This window comes from Gopherus evgoodei, chromosome 14 (genome assembly GCF_007399415.2).
Source record: "Gopherus evgoodei ecotype Sinaloan lineage chromosome 14, rGopEvg1_v1.p, whole genome shotgun sequence".
NCBI classification, from domain to species: Eukaryota; Metazoa; Chordata; order Testudines; family Testudinidae; genus Gopherus; species Gopherus evgoodei.
Genome location: NC_044335.1, coordinates 4,096,449 through 4,118,508, shown reverse-complemented (window position 1 = coordinate 4,118,508; position 22,060 = coordinate 4,096,449). Strand labels below are relative to the sequence as shown.

At 46.2% G+C, this 22,060-nt stretch overlaps 1 protein-coding gene across 2 annotated transcripts in view; it reads left to right on the top strand.

The window, feature by feature from the left end:
- Positions 1–9,016, top strand: part of GMEB2 (glucocorticoid modulatory element binding protein 2) — a 37,475-nt gene extending 28,459 nt beyond the window's left edge. For both annotated transcript variants that reach the window (XM_030533238.1, XM_030533239.1), the window contains 4 exons: positions 1,900–1,971; positions 2,884–3,021; positions 6,492–6,614; positions 6,884–9,016. In XM_030533238.1, the coding sequence (XP_030389098.1) occupies positions 1,900–1,971; positions 2,884–3,021; positions 6,492–6,614; positions 6,884–7,533 (983 nt within the window). In that variant the 3' untranslated portion in view covers positions 7,534–9,016. The remainder of the gene's footprint in view (positions 1–1,899; positions 1,972–2,883; positions 3,022–6,491; positions 6,615–6,883) is intronic.
- The last annotated feature ends 13,044 nt before the right edge of the window (positions 9,017–22,060 follow it).

Genomic DNA, 22,060 nt, shown 5'->3' with positions numbered 1-22,060 from the left:
AGTCAAAGCTTTATTACTGCTTCCTTATGAATGCAGTTAATGTTGTCTTTGTTATCTTTTTCCTCCTTCACTTCTCCCCCTCCCCCTGTTGCTGGGTCTCCCATGTTGGAACCATGCAGAAGCAGCCATTGTAATGCTGCATGGCAGAGCAGTAGCAGCCTGGAAGGAAATCACTTGGGTACTCTGTAACAATGATATACATTCTAAAGAGTTACCCATACTGCATCCTGGCTTACTAGGAGCTGCATAGCCAAAGTTGTGGCCTCTAGATAATCCGCAAGAACGCAGTAGTCCCCCCGTGATGTGGTCATCCCTCAGTGCCAGCATCTGATCAGCTGCTAGCTGTCCTCAGTGTTTGTGGCAGTAGGCTGCAGAGATGAGCATGATTTCTGTGTCGCAGCATGCTTGATTTGAGGCCCCTTTTATTGCACTTTCTTTCAACGATGGCAACTGACTTCCTTCTAAATAATTTAGATATTTTCATTTAAGGCTCTGTTTCTGAATTATTTATTGCTTTTGTCTGATGAAAGATTAAATGCAGCCATAGAATTCTCTAAATTTCTATCAGATCTCACACAAATAGGTTACAACAATGAATTTAAAAGAACATTGCTATAGAGTTTAAGTTATAAATTTGATTTGCCTTAAGCAGGGAATGGTCTGTGGAAATGTGCTCCTATTTCTAAATACTTATATTTGCAAATCCTTTCACCACTGAGAATTTACCAGAAAAAAAAAATCTGATAGCCATAGATTTTGCGGGAGAAAAGCAAAAATTGTTTTTGTACTCTTGTGCTGGCTCTGCCCAGAGCATTTAACAATTGAATTCCATGCTTTGGGCTAGTATTTATGGTTGCTGTACATGTGTAACCCATTGTTTATTTCAGTGGTAGTTCTACCCCACAGTGGGGCTCTAACCCTTGTCGCTGTGAGAAGTCCTGTTAATATAATCCAAGATGTTAACATGCAAACCAGGGCAGTTCCACACTGTTGGTGTCAGGCTGTATTTGGCACAAGTGGGAAAAACCAAATTTGCAGAGTGGAAGGAATAAACTCCTCAGGGAAAGAATTATTTGAAAACTACAGTGTGTTACAAACTGCTTATGTCTTTCAGGAGAGCATTCTAGTGTTCCCAGAATGATCACTGCATCTCTGGCCCAGATTTTGAGCTTTACAGCTCCTGCATGCAGCTTGACATCCTCCTGGCAACTCAACTGACATGTGACTCCTTCATCTCCATAGTAACAGTATCAGAGAGATTGGAAAGGGCTATGGAGAGCAGAGGTCACGTGTGTCTGGGCGGGAGTATGATCACAGTCATATATGCTAGAGGCAGCAAGGGTAGAACAGTATCCCAGTGTGTATTATCTGTAGGAATGATGAGGTCAGTTCAGTCTTCAGGCCTGTCAAACCACAGGTCAGAGGCAGTCTCTTGAAAATTTTGTCTCTTCCATGTCCTGTAGATTGGCAACAAGCCAGGTAATTGCCCTGAACACTTACCAGACCAGATACAAATTCTACTTGCCAGCCCTCAGTTACATCAATTTTTCTATTATTATTATTATTATTATTATAAAGAAATTACTCTCCCCAAGGCAAAGAGAATTTGCAAGAGTTGTGTAAATAGTGCCCAGGGTATTGCCTGGCTGTATGGAAAGGTAAGCAAAGCTCACACAATGGTCTCATGTGACTTTTAATCCCACTTCAGAGTCTCTGTTTGTCTGGCTTTCAGCTGGAGGAGATAAGTTCATACAGTATTGAGTACTGCATGGACTTGCCTGTTTTCTTGGATGTAACATAGTGAGTGGGTATATAATGCAGGGACAACCTGATGCTATGTGGTAAGACTTGTCAAGCCATGACTTGTGTTTTTCTTTTCCTTTTCAATCTTGGTTGCAGTAAATGGATCTCCTGCTACAATCACCATAGAAACTTGTGAGGAAGCCAGTGATTGGACTACTAGCATTGGAGGTACAGTTCAGGAAAACCACAAGACACAATGCTATCAATATCTCCTGTCATACTCCATGTGGGCTACCTACATTTGAAAGGGATGTAGGGGGAGAAGGTTGAGGAGAAAGAAAAGATAGGGTGAGTAGGAAAAGTGTTTCTGCCTGTAGGTGTTCCCATACTCAGCTGCCTGATCTTCATGGTATTTATTTGCCATAGCTTTAGATTATAGTAGTGTAGAACTAAGTCCCTTGTGTTTGCAGTGTGGCCACAACGTCGTCTTGGCATGAAATTGCTTCCAAGTGTCAGAATACCCACGCATGGGTCAAATTCTGGCCACTGCCCTCAAAGAAACCTGGATGTGAGTTCTGAGATTTCTCCCATGGGTCTCTGACTCAGCAGAATTACGAAGGATCATGGAGGATAACACATGACACCCAAATGGGATAGGAATTTGTGGTGCAGCATCCAGTTGCCTGTGCTGAGTTGTGGAAGAGAAGTGAGCCAAACTCCTAGAAGGAGCTCTGCCTCAGTCCTGGCTCAGGGTTCAAAGTGACTCACATGGTTCTTCTGCAGCTTCTCTGCCCTTTGGGCAGGATCAGTCCTGTGTGATATGGAGAATGGGGGGGACTGTAAAGGGAAAGTATGTTCTTCCTTTAAAGCTACACAATTGACTTGGCTTTTCCCCCATTGCCTCGGGGTGCCTGTTCGTACGGGGTTTTGCCCCATCCCCACCTGCCTATAGATAGAATGTCTCCTGCTTCAAACCCCACCAGAGCAAAGTCTAGAGTGAGCTCCTGCCTTTCGATGGGATTGCTGGATGTGCACACCCCTTTTACCTCACAGTAAGGCATGGTGATGTATCAGTCATTCAGCCCCCCCACAGCCTTTTCCTGGTAGTCTGAGGTTCTCTTGTGCTTGCTGCTCCCCTAGATGACACGTTTGCATTCTGGCGAGGTCTGAAGGATGCAGGGCTGCTGGAAGAAGTGATCGAAGAGTTTCACCAGGAGCTTGTGGAGACCATGAAAGGCTTACAGCAGCGGGTCCAGGATCCTCCCTTACAGCTCAGTGGTAAGTGCCTAATTGCAGGAGCTAATAAGGAACATCTGTGTCTTGATTATTATTATTAAATGGCAAAAAACCTTTGTGAACACAGAGTTAAGGTTGCCAGATGATAGCTCATGCCCTCCCAGAACGTCGAGTTCAACAAAACTCAGTCTTCTGAAAACCAGGAAATACAGTTCAGGTAAAGGCCCACACAGCCTTAACTCTGCCCTCCTTGAGCACTGCCCCACAGCACCCATAACACACTCACACTCTGCCTTGTTACTGTAGTGGACAAGCACTACCTGCGCTGAAATACTGAGACTCTTCTCCCTACAGAGTACCACATTTTATCTGATCTGACAGCCACTTCAGACCCTTTTACAACCCTTAACATCTGCGTGCAGTATGCCACCTAAACCTGTATTTCCCCTCTCCCATCATTAGATCCGTAGACTGCTCTCAGATCCCCCCTTGCTGCTGACACCTGAGACGATTCTGCACTGAAAGTGACACGTGCACGTCTTTCCTTTGATAATCGGCACCGGGGAACTCAGACCCAGATCTCCTCACATCACAATCACAGCTCTTCCAAGCTGCTCCAACTCTTCCTCCACTATTCAATACAACTACACCTGACGCAGTGACTGCAGCTGGAGTGCATGCAGATAATGCCCGGTGGCTTATGCCAGCTCCGGGGGGGCAGAGTTAAGGTTGCGTAGGGGTTACAATAACTTTAAGTATGTGAGAGGAGACTGGTGTCTCTCTCTTTCTCTAATCCTTGCCTCACTATTCCCTGCAAAACATAGTCCCCTCCTCCCCACCAACACTTCCAGTGCACCATCCCATTAAGCCATTAGTTGGCAATGTAGAAGCCATTAACATGTAAGAAGCGGCTCCTTGCCATCTCCTGCATTGTGCTGCTGTGTACACATCACGGGCAGCAACTTACTAGAGGGCCATATGCTCCCTTGGTTATACACTGAGCTGGACCCACTCCCACTACACACCTCCAGCTGAGATTTCTGACTCTGCTTCAGCCAGGCTTCCCTAGCCATGTCCATCCAGTTCGCCCGTCCTTCAAACTGGGCTCCCTCCCCAGGCATGTTATGTATTTTAGCTATTCATCCTATGGACTTCAGATGTTTACATGGTTACCTTCAGTCCTCCCAGCCCAGATCCCAGCTCACATGGAGGGGTATGGAGAGGTGCTCAGAGTCCCCAAGAGAAGCAAGGTCCCCTAGATCCCAGAACACACAGGGGCAGGGAAAGGGGCTCAGATCCCTGCAGAGGTGTAAGACTCCCGCAGATCCCAGCACACATACTGAATGGGAGAACTGAGGGCTAACCCTCATCTTCTCTGCTACTCCTCACATTCTCCAACCCACTTCCTTCTCCCTTCCCCAATACCTCCTCTCACCCCTTATCTGAGCCCCTCAATCACTCTTCCCTCCCTTGCCACCCATTCCCATTTATTCCATCCCTGGCTCCACACCAAACCCCTCTTCTCCTGTTCCTACCTACTCTTGCACCCCTAATTAGCCTCCTCTCCCACTGCATTCACGTGTATTTTATTTTATTTTCAGAAAATATTTGCAGTACCTTCTGAATATTCTGCTATATTCAGATTACAATTCCCCAAAATAAAAAAAACCCTTTGATAGAGGCAGATTGGGCAACATGTCTGCTTTTTTCACTTCAGATTTCTTCCTTGGATTGGATTTGAACTCACAATGCCGGGGATGGAGATCAGATTCAGTGCAGGTTACATTCCCTCAGAACTCCCAGGTCCTGTGACGTGGAAGTAGTTTTCCAGATAGTTAGCCTCTCACGCCGCACATGCTCAGTGTAATACCTTAGGAGCAAGAATAAGCACATGGAGCTTGTGATAAGAAGCAAAAGCTTTTTGAAATAGCAGTGTGATTTGATTGCGCACAAGGGCTGGTGGGTGCCATGCACTCTGTTGGGGGACCCTCATGCAATGGTCTGAGCGCTTGTTGAGCTTTGTCTGTGAGCCAAAAAAAGTTGCCAGAATCTCTCAACTGTTGTTTTGGGAGATGTATCTTGAAACCTGCTTGGTCAGATGACCTCAAATTTGGATCACTAACGAAACCCTGTGCCCCATGAGGCAGACCATATTTCAAGGCAATCCAAGTAGCCATGTAGATTTTTGAGCACTTAGAGTTGAACTCCAAAAAAAGGCTAGTCTTAACTATAGCAGAATGAATTATGCTATTTTGCTGGCATCCCATGCAGGGTAGGGTTTGGAAATAACTGGCCGATATGGACGGTGCGTCAGTGGTGCAGGATAGTTTCCTTAGAATCTGCAATGCAGTCTGTGGTAAAAATTTGTTTCCAGCAGCTGGCAAACAGATTCCCACTGGCTTTGCCATCTGTGCACATGCCCTGCTAATTTGAGTCTGTTTCTGCAGTTCATTGCGCTGCATCGTTAGGTGACGCATCATGTGATGTAGTTGGAGGTTGAAGGAAACTGACTGTCCTTCCCACTCACACATGTCACTGAATATAGAAAAAATAATTCAATATGACTGCTTCATATTTTGGAATGTCTGAGACTGAGAGGCAGTGTCACTTTGAGAAACTCTTTGCCCTTCAATTATCGGATTTTCTTTTCTTTGGGGATGTCTGTGTGAAATTACTCAGACAACAGTCATCTTAAGCACAAGGTTTAATACAAGCACTGAGAAAACAGAATGAAAATAAAAGTAATTGTTTGCTAAACTCATCTAGATTTATGCTTCCCATAAACTGAGCTAGAGAAGGCATTTTCAGCACTGGTAAAGAGGGGAGAAAAAGGCTTCTAGTTTGTATCCTGTGAAAGCAATTATCTCCTCTGACCATGCTTTGGTCAGCCTGTCAGCAGTGCTTGCTGTCCAGATAGCAACTAACTATGTGTCCCAGGAACTCTCTTATCAATCTCTGTTTGGGAAGAAAGGACTATTGTCTCTTAATCACCCCTTCATGCTTCTCCCCACCCTTCCTGTCTCAGTATTTTACGCATAAATACTAATGAATTCTTAAGCTCTGACCTCTTGCATTATCCTAAAACGTTTGGCTATGTCAGTTTAGTGCAGCGGTTCTCAAATGTCATTGGAACTCAACCCTCTTCTGATAGCAAAAATTACTACACAACCCCAAGAGGGGGATTGAAGACTGAGCCTGCCCGAGCCCCACCGCCCTGGGTGGGAGGTCCAAAGTCCAAGAGTGTCAGCCCCAGGTCAGGGACCTGTAACCTGAGCCCCGCCATCCAGCAGGTGGTTGGGCTCAGGCTTCGGCCCTGGCCCTAGGCCCCAGCAAGTCTGACGTCAGCCTTGGTGACCCCATGAAAATTAGGTTGCAACCCACTTTGGGGTCCCGACCCACAGTTTGAGAACTGCTGCTTTGGCATATCTGTGTTTTACCAAAAAAAAAGGTGTATTCTTTCTGTGGGGAATGATTCTTTCCTCAACGATCAGTATTTATTTTTCTGTTTTAAGATGCTGTCTTACTCAACAACATAGTCCAGAATTTCGGCATGCTGGACCTGGTAAAGAAAGTTCTAGCTAGCCACAAGTGCCAGATGGATCTCTCAAGAGAACAATACACACGGGATTTAGCAGGTATGCCCAACTGGAATTTCAGTGTTCTTCTGTTAGCATCGCTGATACTGTCCTGGAGTTTTTCTTTGTAGGAAAGTAGATTTTGGTAAGCCAATGCATGCTAGATCAAGTTAGCTTGGAATGATGCTACAGAATTAGCTACATTGCCTTGATTATGGTACTTCAGTTGTTACTATGCTGTTAACTAGGAAGATGGCCACTGGGAAGCTTATGCTAGGTGAAGTTGGACAGTACCCATACTAACATTCATGACGGTCTCTTGTTTTTAGCATTGGAGCAGCAATGTGACGAGCACCGCAAGCGAGCAAAGGAGCTGAAGCACAAATCGCAGCATCTCAACAACGTGCTGATGACTCTGACTCCAGTCTCCATCCCAGCACCTTTAAAACGCCCCAGACTTACCAGGGCCACGTCTGGGCCAGCTGCTATCACCTCTCAAGTCCTGACCCAGTCAGCACAAATTGCCTTGGCCCCAGGAGTGCCGGTCTCTCAGCTTGCCAACCTCCCTCTCAGCAAAGTGGTGTCTGCCCTTCCAGCCTCAGTGCTTGGGAAAAGTACATCACAAGCTCCCTCAGCCTGCTCCCCAGCCTCTCCGTTATTGGGAGGATATACTGTACTGGCTTCCTCAGGCTCTAGTTTCCCCAACACCGTTGAGATCCATCCCGACGCTTCCAACCTGACAGTCCTCAGCACGGCAGCCATACAAGATGGTAGCACTGTGGTGAAAGTGGTGAGCCCTTTTCAGCTGCTCACTCTCCCGGGACTAGGCACCACCATACAGAACGTAACACAAATGGCTCCCAGCGGGAGCACAATTGTGACGGTGCCATCGAGCGCCGTTGAGGATGCCACGGCGTCAGACGAACACACCACCACCATTGAGGTGACAACAGTGGCAGAAGAGCCAGAGCAGAAATGAAAAGGGGACATGCCTGAAGGGACATTTTTTTGTGACGTACTCTGGCTTGAACTGCCTTTTCTTTGCCTGCGCTGAGGGAAGAGGGAACAGTATAAAGAGGGCACAGGGAATTGAGACTCTGAGGTAGATTGGCTAAAAGGAGTAATAATGAGGTTTGAGCCAAAGAAAGGGAAAAAGAGACCTCCAAAAAAGAGGGGGGGGAAATGAATCGCACTGACCCATTAACCGGTTTACATATAAAACTTTCCTCCCATGTTTTCCTGGAACACATCTCATCTTCATGTCTAGTTCACTAGCTCTGCATCGTCTCCAGACATCTCAGCTGGAACAGAGCGTCAAGAGAAGCATTTGTGGGCAGGGCCTGAGAACAGGGAATGAGCAGAAAGTAGCGAAAGGTTAAGGAAACAGTAGATGATGAGGCATTTTACCCGAAGCTAAGGGGTAAGTGGCCAAGGGGCACTCCTGAGTTCTGGCATGATTCAATACCGCATGTAGGCCAGCAATACTAGGGAGTCTGCTGCTTCCCCTTCACAGCAGAGGGCAGTTTGGGAAGCTGGTGGGTGGGCCGGTACAGAGTGCATAACTCGGCATGAAAAATGTGCATGACAGTTGAGGTAAAGCAGCCTTGGACCAGGGAAGGTTCTCTGATGCGTGGCAGTCACAGGGCTGATCCAAGTGACCCTTGTTGCTGGTTTCTGCACGTAATGTTGGGTTTGGGTAGTTAAATGCGGTGTCTCAATATTACCAAATGTACAGTCTCCTCATTCTGAGTGAGAAGCTGGTCTCCCAGGTCTGATCATTGAGAGCGGGATGGGGGACAGTTATTAAAGGTTTGGTTCCATCCAGGGACAGGTGTGGAAAATCTGTATCTTCTGAGGATTCAGGGTCTCCTTCTGTTTTCTCAAAAATCTGTTCTTTGGGGTTTTTTAAAAAAAGGAAACTCTTGTGGCCCTTCTGGTTGTGAAGATGATGTCCGGGGCACAGTTGTACTGTTGAGTATGTAGAGAAACCAATTAAATAATAGCACTGAGAGACATCTGAACTACTTCCATCTTAGCAGGTGTTAACTGTGGAATCTAATCATCTCCATGTCTCTGCTAACCTCTTATCAGAAGCATCTAGCCAATGAGCCTTATCTAGTGTGGCTGCGTGTTCTTGTCCCGTCCCAGAGTGTTCAAAAGGATATTTTGTGGGCTGCAAGGTTTGAATATGCAAATAGAATATTCAAATATGAAATACTCTTGATTATTCAGCTCGCCGAGAGGTTCGCTACTGTCCTTATTTTTGTAAAAGAAGTGTGTGTGTGTGTGTGTGAGAGAGAGAGAGAGAAAGTGACATTTCAGCTAGAAACAGTGTTAAAGGGGCTGGATTCCTGCAGTGTGGGTTTTCTATCAACTTGATCTGGCGGCAGCAGCAGCAGCAACAACAGGTCACTTTAATAAGCTAATAAATATTTTTGAAAGAGTGCTGCTGGCTTAATGCATCTCCTTGTCTGTGTCTGATTGTTACAGCTAAAGCACAAAACTGGCTCCAAGAATGAACAGAATCCTCTTCCTCTTCTCCTCATGCCCCCCCCACACACCTGCAAACAAATACTGCCAATCCTTCCAAAATTTTGGCAATACACTGTTTTGGGTTATACCTTAGGAAGTTATTTCCCTAGTGCTGTGGTGGTAGGAGAAAGCCAAGGGTGCTTTCCCTCACATGAGCATAGACTAGTTTGTTAGCAAAGTGAAGGGAATGTCACTGGAAACCTAGACTGGGGCTTGGTAGGAAAGAAGTGTCCTTTGTTTGCTGCCTTAACCCTTTGGAAAGATTTAATACACCTCTATCTCAATAACGCTTTCCTTGGGAGCCAAAAAATCTTACCGTGTTATAGGTGAAACCACGTTATATCGAACTTGATTTGATCCGCCTGAGTATGCAGCTCTCCCCCTCCCCCCAGCCCCCCAAGCGCTGCTTTACCGCATTATATCTGAATTTGTGTTCAATCGGGTGGCGTTATATTGGAGTAGAGGGGTAGTGGCAAAGCTTTAGATTTGAGATTAGCATCCCCTGATGCTTTCTTTACCACTGTTTTTTCTAGGCCAGCCTGGAATTCCATATGTTGGTGCTAATAAAACTCTAAGAATGCGTGAAGGCATGTTATTGTTAATGTCTTTACATAGCATTTTTAAAGGTGTTAGGGCCTTTTAATAAATTAAGAAATAGAATTTGAATGATAGGAGGAGAGTCTTCTTTCTTCTCTTCTTTTGAGTGGTGGAGAGGGCAGGAATCTGCAAGCAAACAGAACAAGGCTTTGCAGAAATGTGAATTATAACCTTGACATCACCTTATTTTGTGAATGAAAAGAAGCTTAGCCCAAGACTTGTTATTAATTACATAAAGGGTTTTCTCTGTGGCTGATGCTCTTAACTCCAGGAGGCAGGAAACATTTATGACAAAACCATGCAAACCTAACCAACTATTTTGGATAGGAAGCAACAAACCTCAAAAGACCTTTCACTTTTGTTGTCTCTCTTCCCCAGCTTCGCTATGAAATGCTGCTGAGGGTGGTCTCAGTAATGGGTGGAATTAGGATGCTTCTATGAGAAAGCAGTTGTGCCCGTACAGACGAGAGGTGCTTGGTGGAAATGGGGAAGAAATTAGAGAGGGTTGGTGGGGTAGGAAATGGCAAGATGAAAGATTTGAACCCTATGCTGCCTTCCCTCTAGTTAGAATATCAGGGTTGGAAGGGGCCTCGAGGTCATCTAGTCTAACTGCTTGCTCAAAGCAGGACCAAATCCCCAGACAGGTTTATGCCCCAGATCCCTAAATGGGGGGTGGAGGGGGCACAGTAGGGACAAGCAACAGAAATACCTAGCAGGTGACTGTGGTTCAGAAATCAGCCACAGGGATATGGTTCAGGAATCACTAGCTCTTGTTTTACTGAGTTCAGACTCCATTGAAGCTATTGAAGCAACAGCTTGGAGTCCACAGATCTGCTTGGCAGAGATGTAAAACAGGTGTTCTCAAACTGGGGGTCGGGACCCCTCAGGGGGTTGCAAGGTTATTACATGGGGGGGTCGCGAAATGTCACCCTCCACTCCAAACCCTGCTTTGCCTCCAGCATTTATAATGATGTTAAATATATAAAGAAGTGTTTTTAATGCATAAGGGGGGGGTCGCAATCAGAGGCTTGCTGTGTGAAAGGGGTCACCGGTACAAAAGTCTGAGAACCCCTGATGAAAAGAAATACTAGCAACCCCATCCCCCCACGCGGTGAAAGAGAGAGCACAGCTATTAACTATGTTGGGGACCTTTCTTGTCAGCTGAAATAATCATGGGAAGCACATATGTCCCTTGTGTGCCTCTCACGTGTGGCATTTAACCTGCCACTTATGAGCCTGGAGTTCTGATCAATACTGCCTGTATCTCCAACACCAGGCAGCATGGTGACATCAGGAACGCTCTCCACTGCCCATTATGTGGAGGGAAGGGATGACCTTCCAATGTGTGGGGAGCTAGTTCCCTATCCCTATTGGAGATGGGAATAAAAGCAGTTGCATGGTTGGATTCCCTCTGCTCCTAAGCATTTGGGTACAAGTAGAGGAAGAAAACACATACTTTCACCAGGAAGGGAAGGGAGAGATTACGTTAAATAGCATCACCAAGCCATTAAACAATCCCAGTGTGACATCCTGACATTATGGTTGTGACCTTTACTGACTGGACACCCACAGCTTAAAAGTGTTGCTTGGCATGATGGATATTAGGGCCTTAAATCACTGACTTTTAAATATCTCAGGGTGTATTCTTGTGTGCTACTGTATTAGGCTGTTAAATTGTGATGTCACACACAGATGCTGGATCTCTATGCAAATGTTGCAACGTGAAGCCAGGATGTTGCTCAGGGATTACTTTGTGTGTCTGCAACCTCTGGTTAACAGCATGCACCTAGAGCATAACGAAATAAACAGAGGCTGTCGAGCATTAAAACTAATTAAACCAAATTTGCTTCAGTATCTGATCCCCCCTCTCTCGCTTTGTTGGAAGCTCTAAACTGTTTAGTGGCCAGACGCTGACAACTCCAGGAAATCCAATCAGGATTCTTCATTTGTTTTGCTGTGTGAGACACTGTGTCTGTTGCTGAGGTTTTTGCAATGTTTTCCCAAGGATATGAGATACCCAAGGTTGTGAAGAAGTGTTGTGTGAGAGGAATGTTTGTTAATGATAGTCAGGAGACTGCTGTTTTCCTCATATATTTTGGCAATACAGTCGTAAACACTGTAAAGCTGATATGGAGCTATAATGCAATATGGAGAGTAAAATTTATTGAAGCACTTCCGCCGGCGGCCAGTAGGTGTGGCTAGAGAGAAGCATATTGTGACGCTTGCCAGAGCACAGCAGCCAAAAGATCGACAGGAATAAAAGAGAGACGATTGGGAGAGGTCTGTTCTCCCCCAGAATGCATATGTATGACTGCCATTAACATTCATTTATTCTGTCTGTGTATATCTGGGTGACAGTAGGCTGCATAGGCAGGATCTTGTCTGGATTTACACACCAAAGTGTGATTTAGGAGCTGCTGGCTAAAATCCAGTGGTCTTTAGACATGTGCCTGGTAGGTAAAAGGGTTGGCTTGGCTTGGCTGCTAGGGCCTTAACTCACCAGCTTTCTAATATTTCATGGCACACTTTTTTTCAGTGTATAGGGACAAATACACCTAAGTCCTGGTGTCCTGAGAGAATCGGTGCTTTTCCATTTTCTTCACTGCAATAGATTCTGCTTATTAACAGATCTCAGTTTCCAGCAAAAAAAGTTGCTATTCTCTGGTAGTTGCTAATGAGAAGAAAGCAGGTTTGTGAGGCTTCCCTGAAGGAAAGAAGCACTGGGACCTGCTGAGTGCTGGCTCCAGGCAGGTTAGCAAGGCAGCAGCCAGGGAAAGCAGGTCCCAGTGCTTCCTTCTCTAGTTGCAGCCCTGCAAATCTGCCTATCATGGACCCTTTCTTCCAAAAACATGTTGCTAATAAGCAACATGTTGTTACCAGTATCCAAATCCCATTAAGATTAAAGTCAGTGAGATTGAATTGGTTCCTAGCAAAATAGTGCTATTAATCAGAAGTTGTTAATGTCCAGGTTGCTATTAAGTGGAATCTACTGTACTTCCTTGAATATAAGAACAGACACACTGGGTAAGACCAATGGTCCATCTCACCCAGTAACCTGTCTTCTGACAGAGGCTTCAGAGGGAATGAACAGAACAGGGCAGTTTATCAAGTGATTCATCCCCTGTCATCTAGTCCCAGTTTGTGGCAGTCAGAGGCTTAGGGACACCTAGAGCTTGGGGCTGCATTCCTGGCCACCCTGGCTAATAGCCTTTGATGGACCTGTCCTCCATGAACTTATCTAATACTCTTTTGAACCCAGTTATATTTTTGGCCTTCACATCATCCTCTGGCAAAGAGTTCCACGGTTGTGTGAAGTACTTCCTTTCATTTGGTTCAGACCCACTGTCTATTGATTTCATTGGGTGGCCCCTGGTTCTTGTGTTCTGTGAAAGGGTAAACAGCACTTCCTTATTTACTTTCTCCACCCCAGTCATGATTTTATAGACCTCTATCATGTCCCCCCTTAGTCATCTCTTTTCCAAGCTGAACAGACCCAGTCTTATTAATCTCTCCTCTGTGGAAGCTGTTCTACACCCCTAATCATTTTTGTTGCCCTTTTCTGTACCTTAGGAGCACAAAGGCCAGAAGAGGTGTGTGCATCCCCTTGTTGGGGTTATTTTCCACCTGCTGGACTGGGGTGTGGATCTGTTACCAGCACAGAGCAAAGTCAGGCTGCTTTAAGCATTCACACTCCACCTTAACCCACAGGCCTATTGCTATTCTATAACTGACACTGAGGAGGGGGAAGGGCTGGTTCAAACCACCCAGCCCTGTGCAAGCGAGTCAGAGCAGGCGTGCTGACAATGATGTGGGGCCAGCACAGTCTGTTTTTATTGTTCCTCCTACCCACGCTCCTGAAAGTCCCTCCATTTTCACAGAGCCTGGTCCCGCTCCCACTGATGTGAATGGAACGACTCTCAGGGTATGTTTACAATGCAGTTAGACATCTGCAGCTGGCCCATGCCAGCTGACTCCTACTCAAAGGGATCAGGTTAAGGCAGGGCCGGCTCCAGGGTTTTTGCCGCCCCAGGCAGCAAAAAGGAAAAAAAGCCACGATCACGATCTGCAGCTCTACTGCCGCTGCTTCAGTGGCAATTCGGCGGCGGGTCCTTCACTCCGAGAGGGAGTGAGGGATCCGTCGCCGAAGACCCGGACTTGCCACCCCTCGCCGTTGGCAGCCCCAAGCACCTGCTTGCTGGGCTGGTGCCTGGAGCCGGCCCTGGGCTAAGGGGCTGTTTTAATTGCGTGTAGATGTTCACGCTCAGGCTGCAGCCCTAGCTCTGGGACCCTCCCACCTTGCAGGGTCCTAGAGCCCAGGCTCCAGCCTGAGCCCAAATGTCTACACCGCAATTTAACAGCCCCTCAGGCCAAGCAGCTGGCAGTGTAGTAATTGGAGTGTAGACACCCTTATTGACTTCAGTGAGCATTAGCCAGGCCCATAGGTCCTAGGCTGTGTCCTGTGATTCTGCTGCAAGCAGGACAGGCTCCGGGGACCTGGAGGTGTCAAGGGTGAATACAGAGAAGTATATGGGGATGTTCTAATGTGTCTTGTATCCAATGGATGTGATAGGAAGAATTTCTGGCTTATGACAGCCATTCCAAGAGTATAACAGAACATGCCTTGTAAAGACAATGATGCATCCTAAGTACAGTGGTAGTAAATGGGGTTGATTCACCCACACTAGCAGCTGGGGTGCAAATTGCTTCTCTGCCCCAACAGTGAACACAGTGACCCAGGGAGATTTGCTGTCAGAAAAGGGCAGGCAGCCTGAAGGGTGAGAGGCTGCCAGTGAAGGCCTCACTAGGTTTCCCATTAATTGCTGTATTTCCCACCTGTGACCAGTTCTAGGTGGTACTAGCCTACTTCAGGCTTCCTCTGGAAAGTGAAGGTTGCTGGTACGTTATCCTTCTGTACTCCCCTTCAAGCCAAACTTTCTGCTGCTTGCAACTCTGTTATCTGGATTATGCTGCCAGAATCCAGCCTAATCCAGGGGTGAATCTTGCGCAGTGACTGTTCTTAAGTGGGAGAAGGCACCTGACTTCAGGCTCATGTATTGCAGGATACTCCAGGCAGGCAGGATTTGGTATAACTGCACCCTGGGTTGAATGATACTGCTTAATAGGTCTGTCTGTCTTGCACAGACAGGTCTTTATACACAGATGCTCTGCAGTCTTCCCTACATAACTTCGCCAGTGCTCCTCAGCTCTGATCAATAGCCCCTCTCTCTTTCTGTAATGTTCGCAGCATACAAACAAAGAAATAGATACAATTATGGAATACTCTTTCTTGTAGGTTGCAATGTATCACTACTTTATTTCTTAAAATCCAAAATCTTCACACACAAGAACCAAAAACAGAGACACACAAAGCAGGCTGCTCCCTACGGCAAGGCATGGCTCATCTACTTTGTTCTAGGTATGCTGGCTTTTTGCAGACTGACTCTGATAGATCCAGATTGTGTGCTTCCCTCCAGAGCCCCCTACCCTGCAAGCAGGACCAGGAAAACTCTTGAAATTTCAAGTGATAGGTTACAATTTTAACAGTTTTTAATTCAGCGCATACGCAAATCCTGGATTGCCTAAACAGTGACTGTTAGTTGTGCCATGTTGCGTGGAATCTTGCTATTCCAGATATGCTTTGTCAGCAAAATTAGTGCCCTTTCTGTGTCTGAATTTCATTAATCTGGTAGGATATTTTTGTCAAAGGACGTTTACAGTATCTCATTATTCATTTGGATTAGGGTTGAGTATGTTGCTTGTTCATAAGGAATATGTGCACTGGAGGTGCAGTTCTAATGTGTTCGGTTTGCAAATCTGCAACACAGCGCAGTTTGGAAAAGATGTCGTCCATCTGCTGTCTGCGCTGTGATTTATTTATATTTTTTGGTAAAACTAGAACGGTAAGATTAATATCCATTGCTGTCGTGGCCTTGGTAAACGCCACCAAACATCTTCTACAACTGTAAAATCAGCCTTAGTAACCTAAGTACCCACTAGGGCTGCCTTTGTCTAATACATGAGAGACAGGCTAGAAGATGCTGAATGTGGCCCAGGTTGTGCTACAAAATCAGCCATGTGTAAGCATAGCTGTGAAAAAAGGACTGTGGCCAAGCGATGGCCTCATATGATTTATCCTTGATGGCAGTCTTTTTGTCTGCCCTGACAAACATGAGACACTCCCCTCATGTTGTGGAAGCTGGTCATGTAGACAGCGCTTTTACCAGCATATTCTCTACTTGCTTGAGCCCTGTCTACACTACGGCATTTGCTGTTGCCATGGTGATGCTGCACCTGTGGTGTGAATTTATGGGTGATAATCTGGCTGGGTAAATGAGGCCTATCAGCGGAGAAACACAGTTCTCTAATGTGGTTCTAGGGTTTTTTTGTTTGCTTGTTTATCTGCACACAGAGGCAAGAATAAGGCATGGTACAACAAGGTTTGACCTCAATTACCGCAGAGTTATTCGTGTGGTGAAGTCAGCAGAACAGAAATCTTTTCTTTAAAAATTCATAAATAAATAAAGGGACCCAAGAACATCCTAAAGCTCAGAAACCAAAAGGAAAAGAAACCTCTCTCCAGGTAGACAGATTTGAGATTTCAAAATATCCATATCTGTATAATATTAATATATTATATAATATATAAAATATTTTAAAATCACGATTGACTGGTTGGCTCAAATACTGCAAATAGTAGTTATTACTAGCAGTTGATACAGCTGAAGGTACCATTGATATAGTGAGAGCACAACTCCCTGTTCTATTTAAAGGTCCATGATATCAAGTGTGCACAGGAAAAACTGAGAGCACAAAATTCGGGTCCTGGCAATAAGTGAAAAAGTCAATGACTTTAACCTAAATCTTTAAAATCAGCATTCATTTGTAATTATGGAACCCAAACACACACTATGTTACTATTTTGGGAGTCTTAAAATCTTTACTTTCTAAATTTTATAAGAAAGAGAGTGCTTTTCTCCTTCCCTGGCACTTGGATAAGAACAGAACAGAGCATTGTCTTTCGATAATTCTGCTGTGACATATATACTGAGACATCTAGGGTTAAAATTCTCCAGTAGAGAGAGCCAGAGATGCATGCATGCATGCAAATATACAACCACTGTGCTATGGTGATTGCATATGCAGGTTGGGTAAATGAGCGCTCACACAGATAAATGAGCGCTCACATGACAAGTTAGATGCCTTTACCCAAGCTTGTGTTGTAAATGTGCATGCTGCCCTTTGTGGGGCACTGCTAGGCTGGATTTCCAAAGGAGACTGCAGGAATTAAGCAGCTGCTGTGGAAATTGAATGGGATTTAAGTTCCTGTCTGCTTTAGGATCTTTTGAAAATCCCAGCCCTGCACTTTGAAAATGTGGCCCTTATTTCCATGGAAACTGACAATGACTCTGTGACAACATTTTATCCTGTCATACCAAATGACGGAGGTAGATTTATTAGGTTTTTGGGTGGACATCAGTGTGATCAATCTGAGATATTTATCTGACACACACACACACCGGCACTACAGCATCTGAGCACTTCACAATCTTCAATGGCTTTAGCCTCCCAGTATCCTGTGAGATAGCGCAGTGCTATTATCCCTGCTAGATAGATGGGGAACAGAGGCAGAGAGAGACTAAGGACCAGTTTTTCAAAGGGATTTAGGTGTGTAAAGATGTGAATCGGTGCTTAGCAGTAGTTTCAAAAGCACCTAGAGGCCTAACTCCCATCTGCATTGCCAGGTGCCTAAATACCTTTGAAAATGTGATCCTAAGTGACTCGCCCAAGGTCACACAAGCTAGTTTGTGGTGGAGCTGGGAACTGAACCTGGGTCTCCCAAGTCTCAGGCCCTAACCAGTGGACCATTCTTCCTCTCTCAATAGTAATGGTAGCAGTAAATATGGTGACAGTCACTACCTGCACCATTAGTTTGTGGCTACAAGCAAGGACCTGCCTACCTATGAAAATACAGATTTTTTAAACTAAAGACAAGCCTGTTGCTGTTAGTTCCAAGTTGACCTGAGTGCCTGACACGTTCTGATTGTAGTGACTGAAGGTGAGACCTGCTTCAATCTGTCTGGCAAATATTGTGTTCCGCATAGCTATCAGTAGGACACAAGAGGGTGTGGCATAAGGACCAGAATAACCCTGCCAGAAATACTCTAAAACCTAACTCCGGCAGCTGATTGTCTATCTGTGGCACTCCTAGGTGGAGTGATACCTGATGGTATCGTTACACCCTGCAGCAACTAGGTTTTGCTGGGTTTATTTTTCCCCAGCATAATGTAATTTGTTTTGCTTCTTCAGACTTGGAGTTTTGGTCCAGCATCCCCCAGGCTCAGGGGACCAGATTCTCTGCTGATAAAGCATCTGTGCCAACATCCATCAGCTGCGAGACAGACTCCGAATGCTCAGTGAGCAGGCAGAGCCTACCTTGTGCAAATCCCCTGGTGGTAATTCACAGGAGTGATGTCAAGGTACAAAAAATGTAGTGTAATTTTCTTAAAATCTATACCTGTGATTATCAATAGCTGAGGTTAGTGCAATGTGAAGGATTGTCACAGTAGATCTGTATTTTATTGGTGAATCTCTCCTTTTGGCATTTCATTCAGCACAAACAGGGCAACAGAACTGGTCAGTTCCACTTTCTGGTTCTAGTCCAGCCTTGTAAAATTCTGCTTGGGCTGAGCAGAATAAGTGTCTGACGGGAGTAAAAACAGGCTCTGTAAAAGCAGCAGAGTCAGAGTCCTTGTCACAAACACCATGGTACAGGCAGGTGAGCAGATTTTGTGGCTGCGCAGGTCTCATACACTTTCATAACAATTTGGGTTTCCCCTGCACTATCACAGCATTTGCAGAACAGGTGTCTTTGGTCTTGCTGATAGGTTCCTCTGTCATCCAAGGGTACTTACTCTCCGCTCCATACGCAGGACTGAGCCACGCTGCTTACTGGACAGTAAGTTACAGGGAGGATGGCAGCACATGCTTAAGTATCCCCTCGAGGGCTTGTCTGCAAGCCAAAGTTGCTTTAATTGCACCTCTCTAGTTAACCCCCTAGTGAGGATGCAGTTATATTGGTATAAGAGAGCTTATAGCGATATAGCTTACTGTCGGGACTCTGCTGGTAGAGCAATCTCTTCTGAGAGTAAGGATGGCTCAGAGGTTAGGGTGCTGGCATAGCCCTTGGGAGACCTTGGGTCAAGTACAGGCTCTGCCATTGACTCTATGACCTTGGGCATGTACCTGAGTGTCTTTGGCCCTCAATTTCCATCTGTACAAAGGGACCATAGCCCTCCCTTACAGTACAGGGGTGACATGAGGCTAAATCTCCGGCGGAGCATGAGGTGCTCAGATATCCCCGTGAGGGGGGGCTACATAAGTACTAAGACAAAACCGTCTGTATGGGAATAAAAGGCCTGGATAAAACTATCCCATGTTAGGGGCTGTACTGCTTTGACTATTGGGGGGGAAAAAATCACATCCCTAGCCAAAATAGGCCAGGCCAAAGACCTGCCCCAGCAAAGCACAGGTAATTATGTAATTAAGTCCCAATGATTTAAATGAAATTTAATCAGGTGCTCAGGTGCTTTGCTAAATCAGGGGCCTAAAATATTCTGCACTGAAATACAATATGCTTGATTCTCAAAGAGGGAAAGAGGCTAGATCTTTCAACAGTTCTCCCATTCCACTCAACAGAACAGCTTAGGGGTGCTTAGGTGCATTTCATGGTGAATGGCAGATGATGTCATGGCTACATTGCTGAAATTGTCATAGGAGCACTGGGGTTTGCTGGCTAGCAGGGCCGGCCCCAGCACGCCAAGCGCGTGCTTGGGGCGGCATGTCGCCGGGGGCACTCTGCCAGTTGCCGGGAGGGCAGCAGACGGCTCTGGTGGACCTCCCGCGGGCGTCCCTGTGGAGGGTCTGCTGGTCCCGCCGCTCCAGTGGAGCATCCGCAGGCACGCCTGTGGGAGGTCCACCGGAGCCGCAGGACCAGCGGACCCTCCGCAGGGACGCCTGCGGGATGTCCACCGGAGCCGCAGGACCGGCGACCGGCAGAGCGCCCCCTGAGGCATGCCGCCATGCTTAGGGCAGCGAAATGGCTAGAGCCGGCCTTGCTGGCTAGGAGACAGTTGAGGCTTCTGGTACTGGGAAGGAGGAATGCATCTCATCCTCTTTTGGCCAGGAGTGGAGGCTCTTTAAAGCTGGAGGAAAGATTTCACTTCCTTATTTCTCACTCAGTAACTAGCTGCTCCAATGCACCCTGTCCTGAGGTCGTTCGTTATTCATTGTTTCTGGTAAAATTATCAACAGTTAAATTGTTAACCAAGCTTACATTCAGCCTGCCGACATTAGGCTTCAGAGTTAATATTCAAGTTAGATAAATGGAAGCAGTTCACACATTTCTCAGAACTATTGCTCTGAGATAGCTGTAGGCTTAGGCAAAGACTGCTGTGTTGATTGCATTCAGCTCGCTCTCAGAAGTTTTCTTTGCAACCAGAAGCACTACAGATTAGAATATATACAATGTTAAAAAACAAATGAGAGCCTTACATTTTTAGACCACAGCTAAGTGGTAGGGAAAAAAAACTGAAGTTCTGTGTTGTCACGGAGTCCCCGGGTGATGCTCTGGAACAGCTCCCCACCAAGCCAGTCAGGACTTTGGGGAGCCTCCTCTCCCTTGGAGCAGACTTGTTCAGGGCAAGAAGCTCACACGTCTTCACCTCCTGGGTCTCTCCTTGGAGCATTCAGCATCCTCTGCCCCTCCGTGCGCTTCCCACAGCGAGTCCGCCCCAGCGGGGTCCTGGGGAAGCCACCGGGTTCTGCACCCCCACCTTACAGTCAGACGTGACTCTCAGCCAGCCAGTAACACAGAGGTTTATTCGATGACAGGAACAGGGTCTAAAACAGAGCTTGTAGATACAGCGAACCAGACCCCTCGGCCGGGTCCATTCTGGGGGGCAGTGAGCCAGACCCCCACGTCTGCCCTCAGCCAGCTCCAGACTAACAACCCCTCCAGCCCCTCCTCTCTGCTCAGCTCCTTTCCCGGGCCAGAAGGTCACCTGATCCCTTTGTCTCCAACACCTTCAGCTGGCACCTTTGCAGAGGAGGGGCCCAGGCCATCAGTTGCTAGGAGACGGAGTGCCAGGCATTTAGGTGCACTGGCCCTTTGCTCTGCAGCAATCACACACCCTGATTCCACCACCTAGATATTAAGAACTGCCTAGGGGACACTGAGGCACCAACACAGTATTCAGAGCAACATTAAGAACATTCCCAGTTCGTCACATGTGTCTATTTACACGGCAGCATAATCACATTATAGACAGGAGGCAGGAGAATGGTGAACACACTAGGAAAAGACAGCAGAAAGTCAGTGAGGAATGGACTGTCACCTTGGATCCACACAAGGGGAATGGGATATGACACACCTGATAGAATTCCCTAGTCTTGCCTCTGTCAGATTACATACATGTCATGGGTTTGGCCATGTTTTGGCAGAGGTGTTTCTGCCTATAGCCAAATGCCCTGCCGTGCTGGGCACCTCCTGGCAGCAGTGTCTGCCCTGTTTTACTTTCAAAGTGAGTCTGACGAAACAATTACAGTTGCTTAATTAGGGATTGTATATTTGAGATAAGTCCTATTTTTGGGCAACAACACTCAGGGAATCATGTTTTCTCTAGTGCAAGTTTAAAAAAGAAAAAAAAACAACCCACATTGCATTGACCTCAGAAATCAAAAAGAGGGCTGGTTTTGGTATTCAAGGAATATGAATCATGTTTGTTATCTAATGTGAAAACCTAAATACCGTGTCTGTAAAACTCATCAGGTAGGTGACCCTTTAATTAGGGACAAAGCAAGGTTGCTGTCAACTAGGGACCAGAGCAACGCTTTCCCCATGTGGAGAGACCAAATGTAGATGGATTTGTAAAAATCTTTGTTTACAGGCTCTGTGAAAAAGTCTACATCTGTACTAATGCTACTACTATCCTTAGTGCTTTGCAGCCATGGATATGGAAGCACTTCACAAAGCAGACAGGCATCCCCCTTTTCAAAGTGAGATCTGGGGCTTGGCTTCAGTGCAAAGTTAACTTAAATTTATAACTCAGCCCGTCCCGTCCACGCACACAAACCTTAACTCAGGTGGGCTGGGCTGGCCGAGCGGACAGGCTAAAGCCTAAGTGAACACAGCTTGACAGCAGCTAACCTGGCTCTGCAGTGTGGACACAGGCTAATGCCCCTAGTCGTCCTTGTGCCTTCCTGTCCAGATGTCTGGAAAGGACAGATAAGATCTCTCACAATTTAGTGGGGAAGAACTCACGGAGAGGCTCAGCTGACCACAGCACAAAGAAGCATGGGAAGTGCGCCCCAAAACCCCA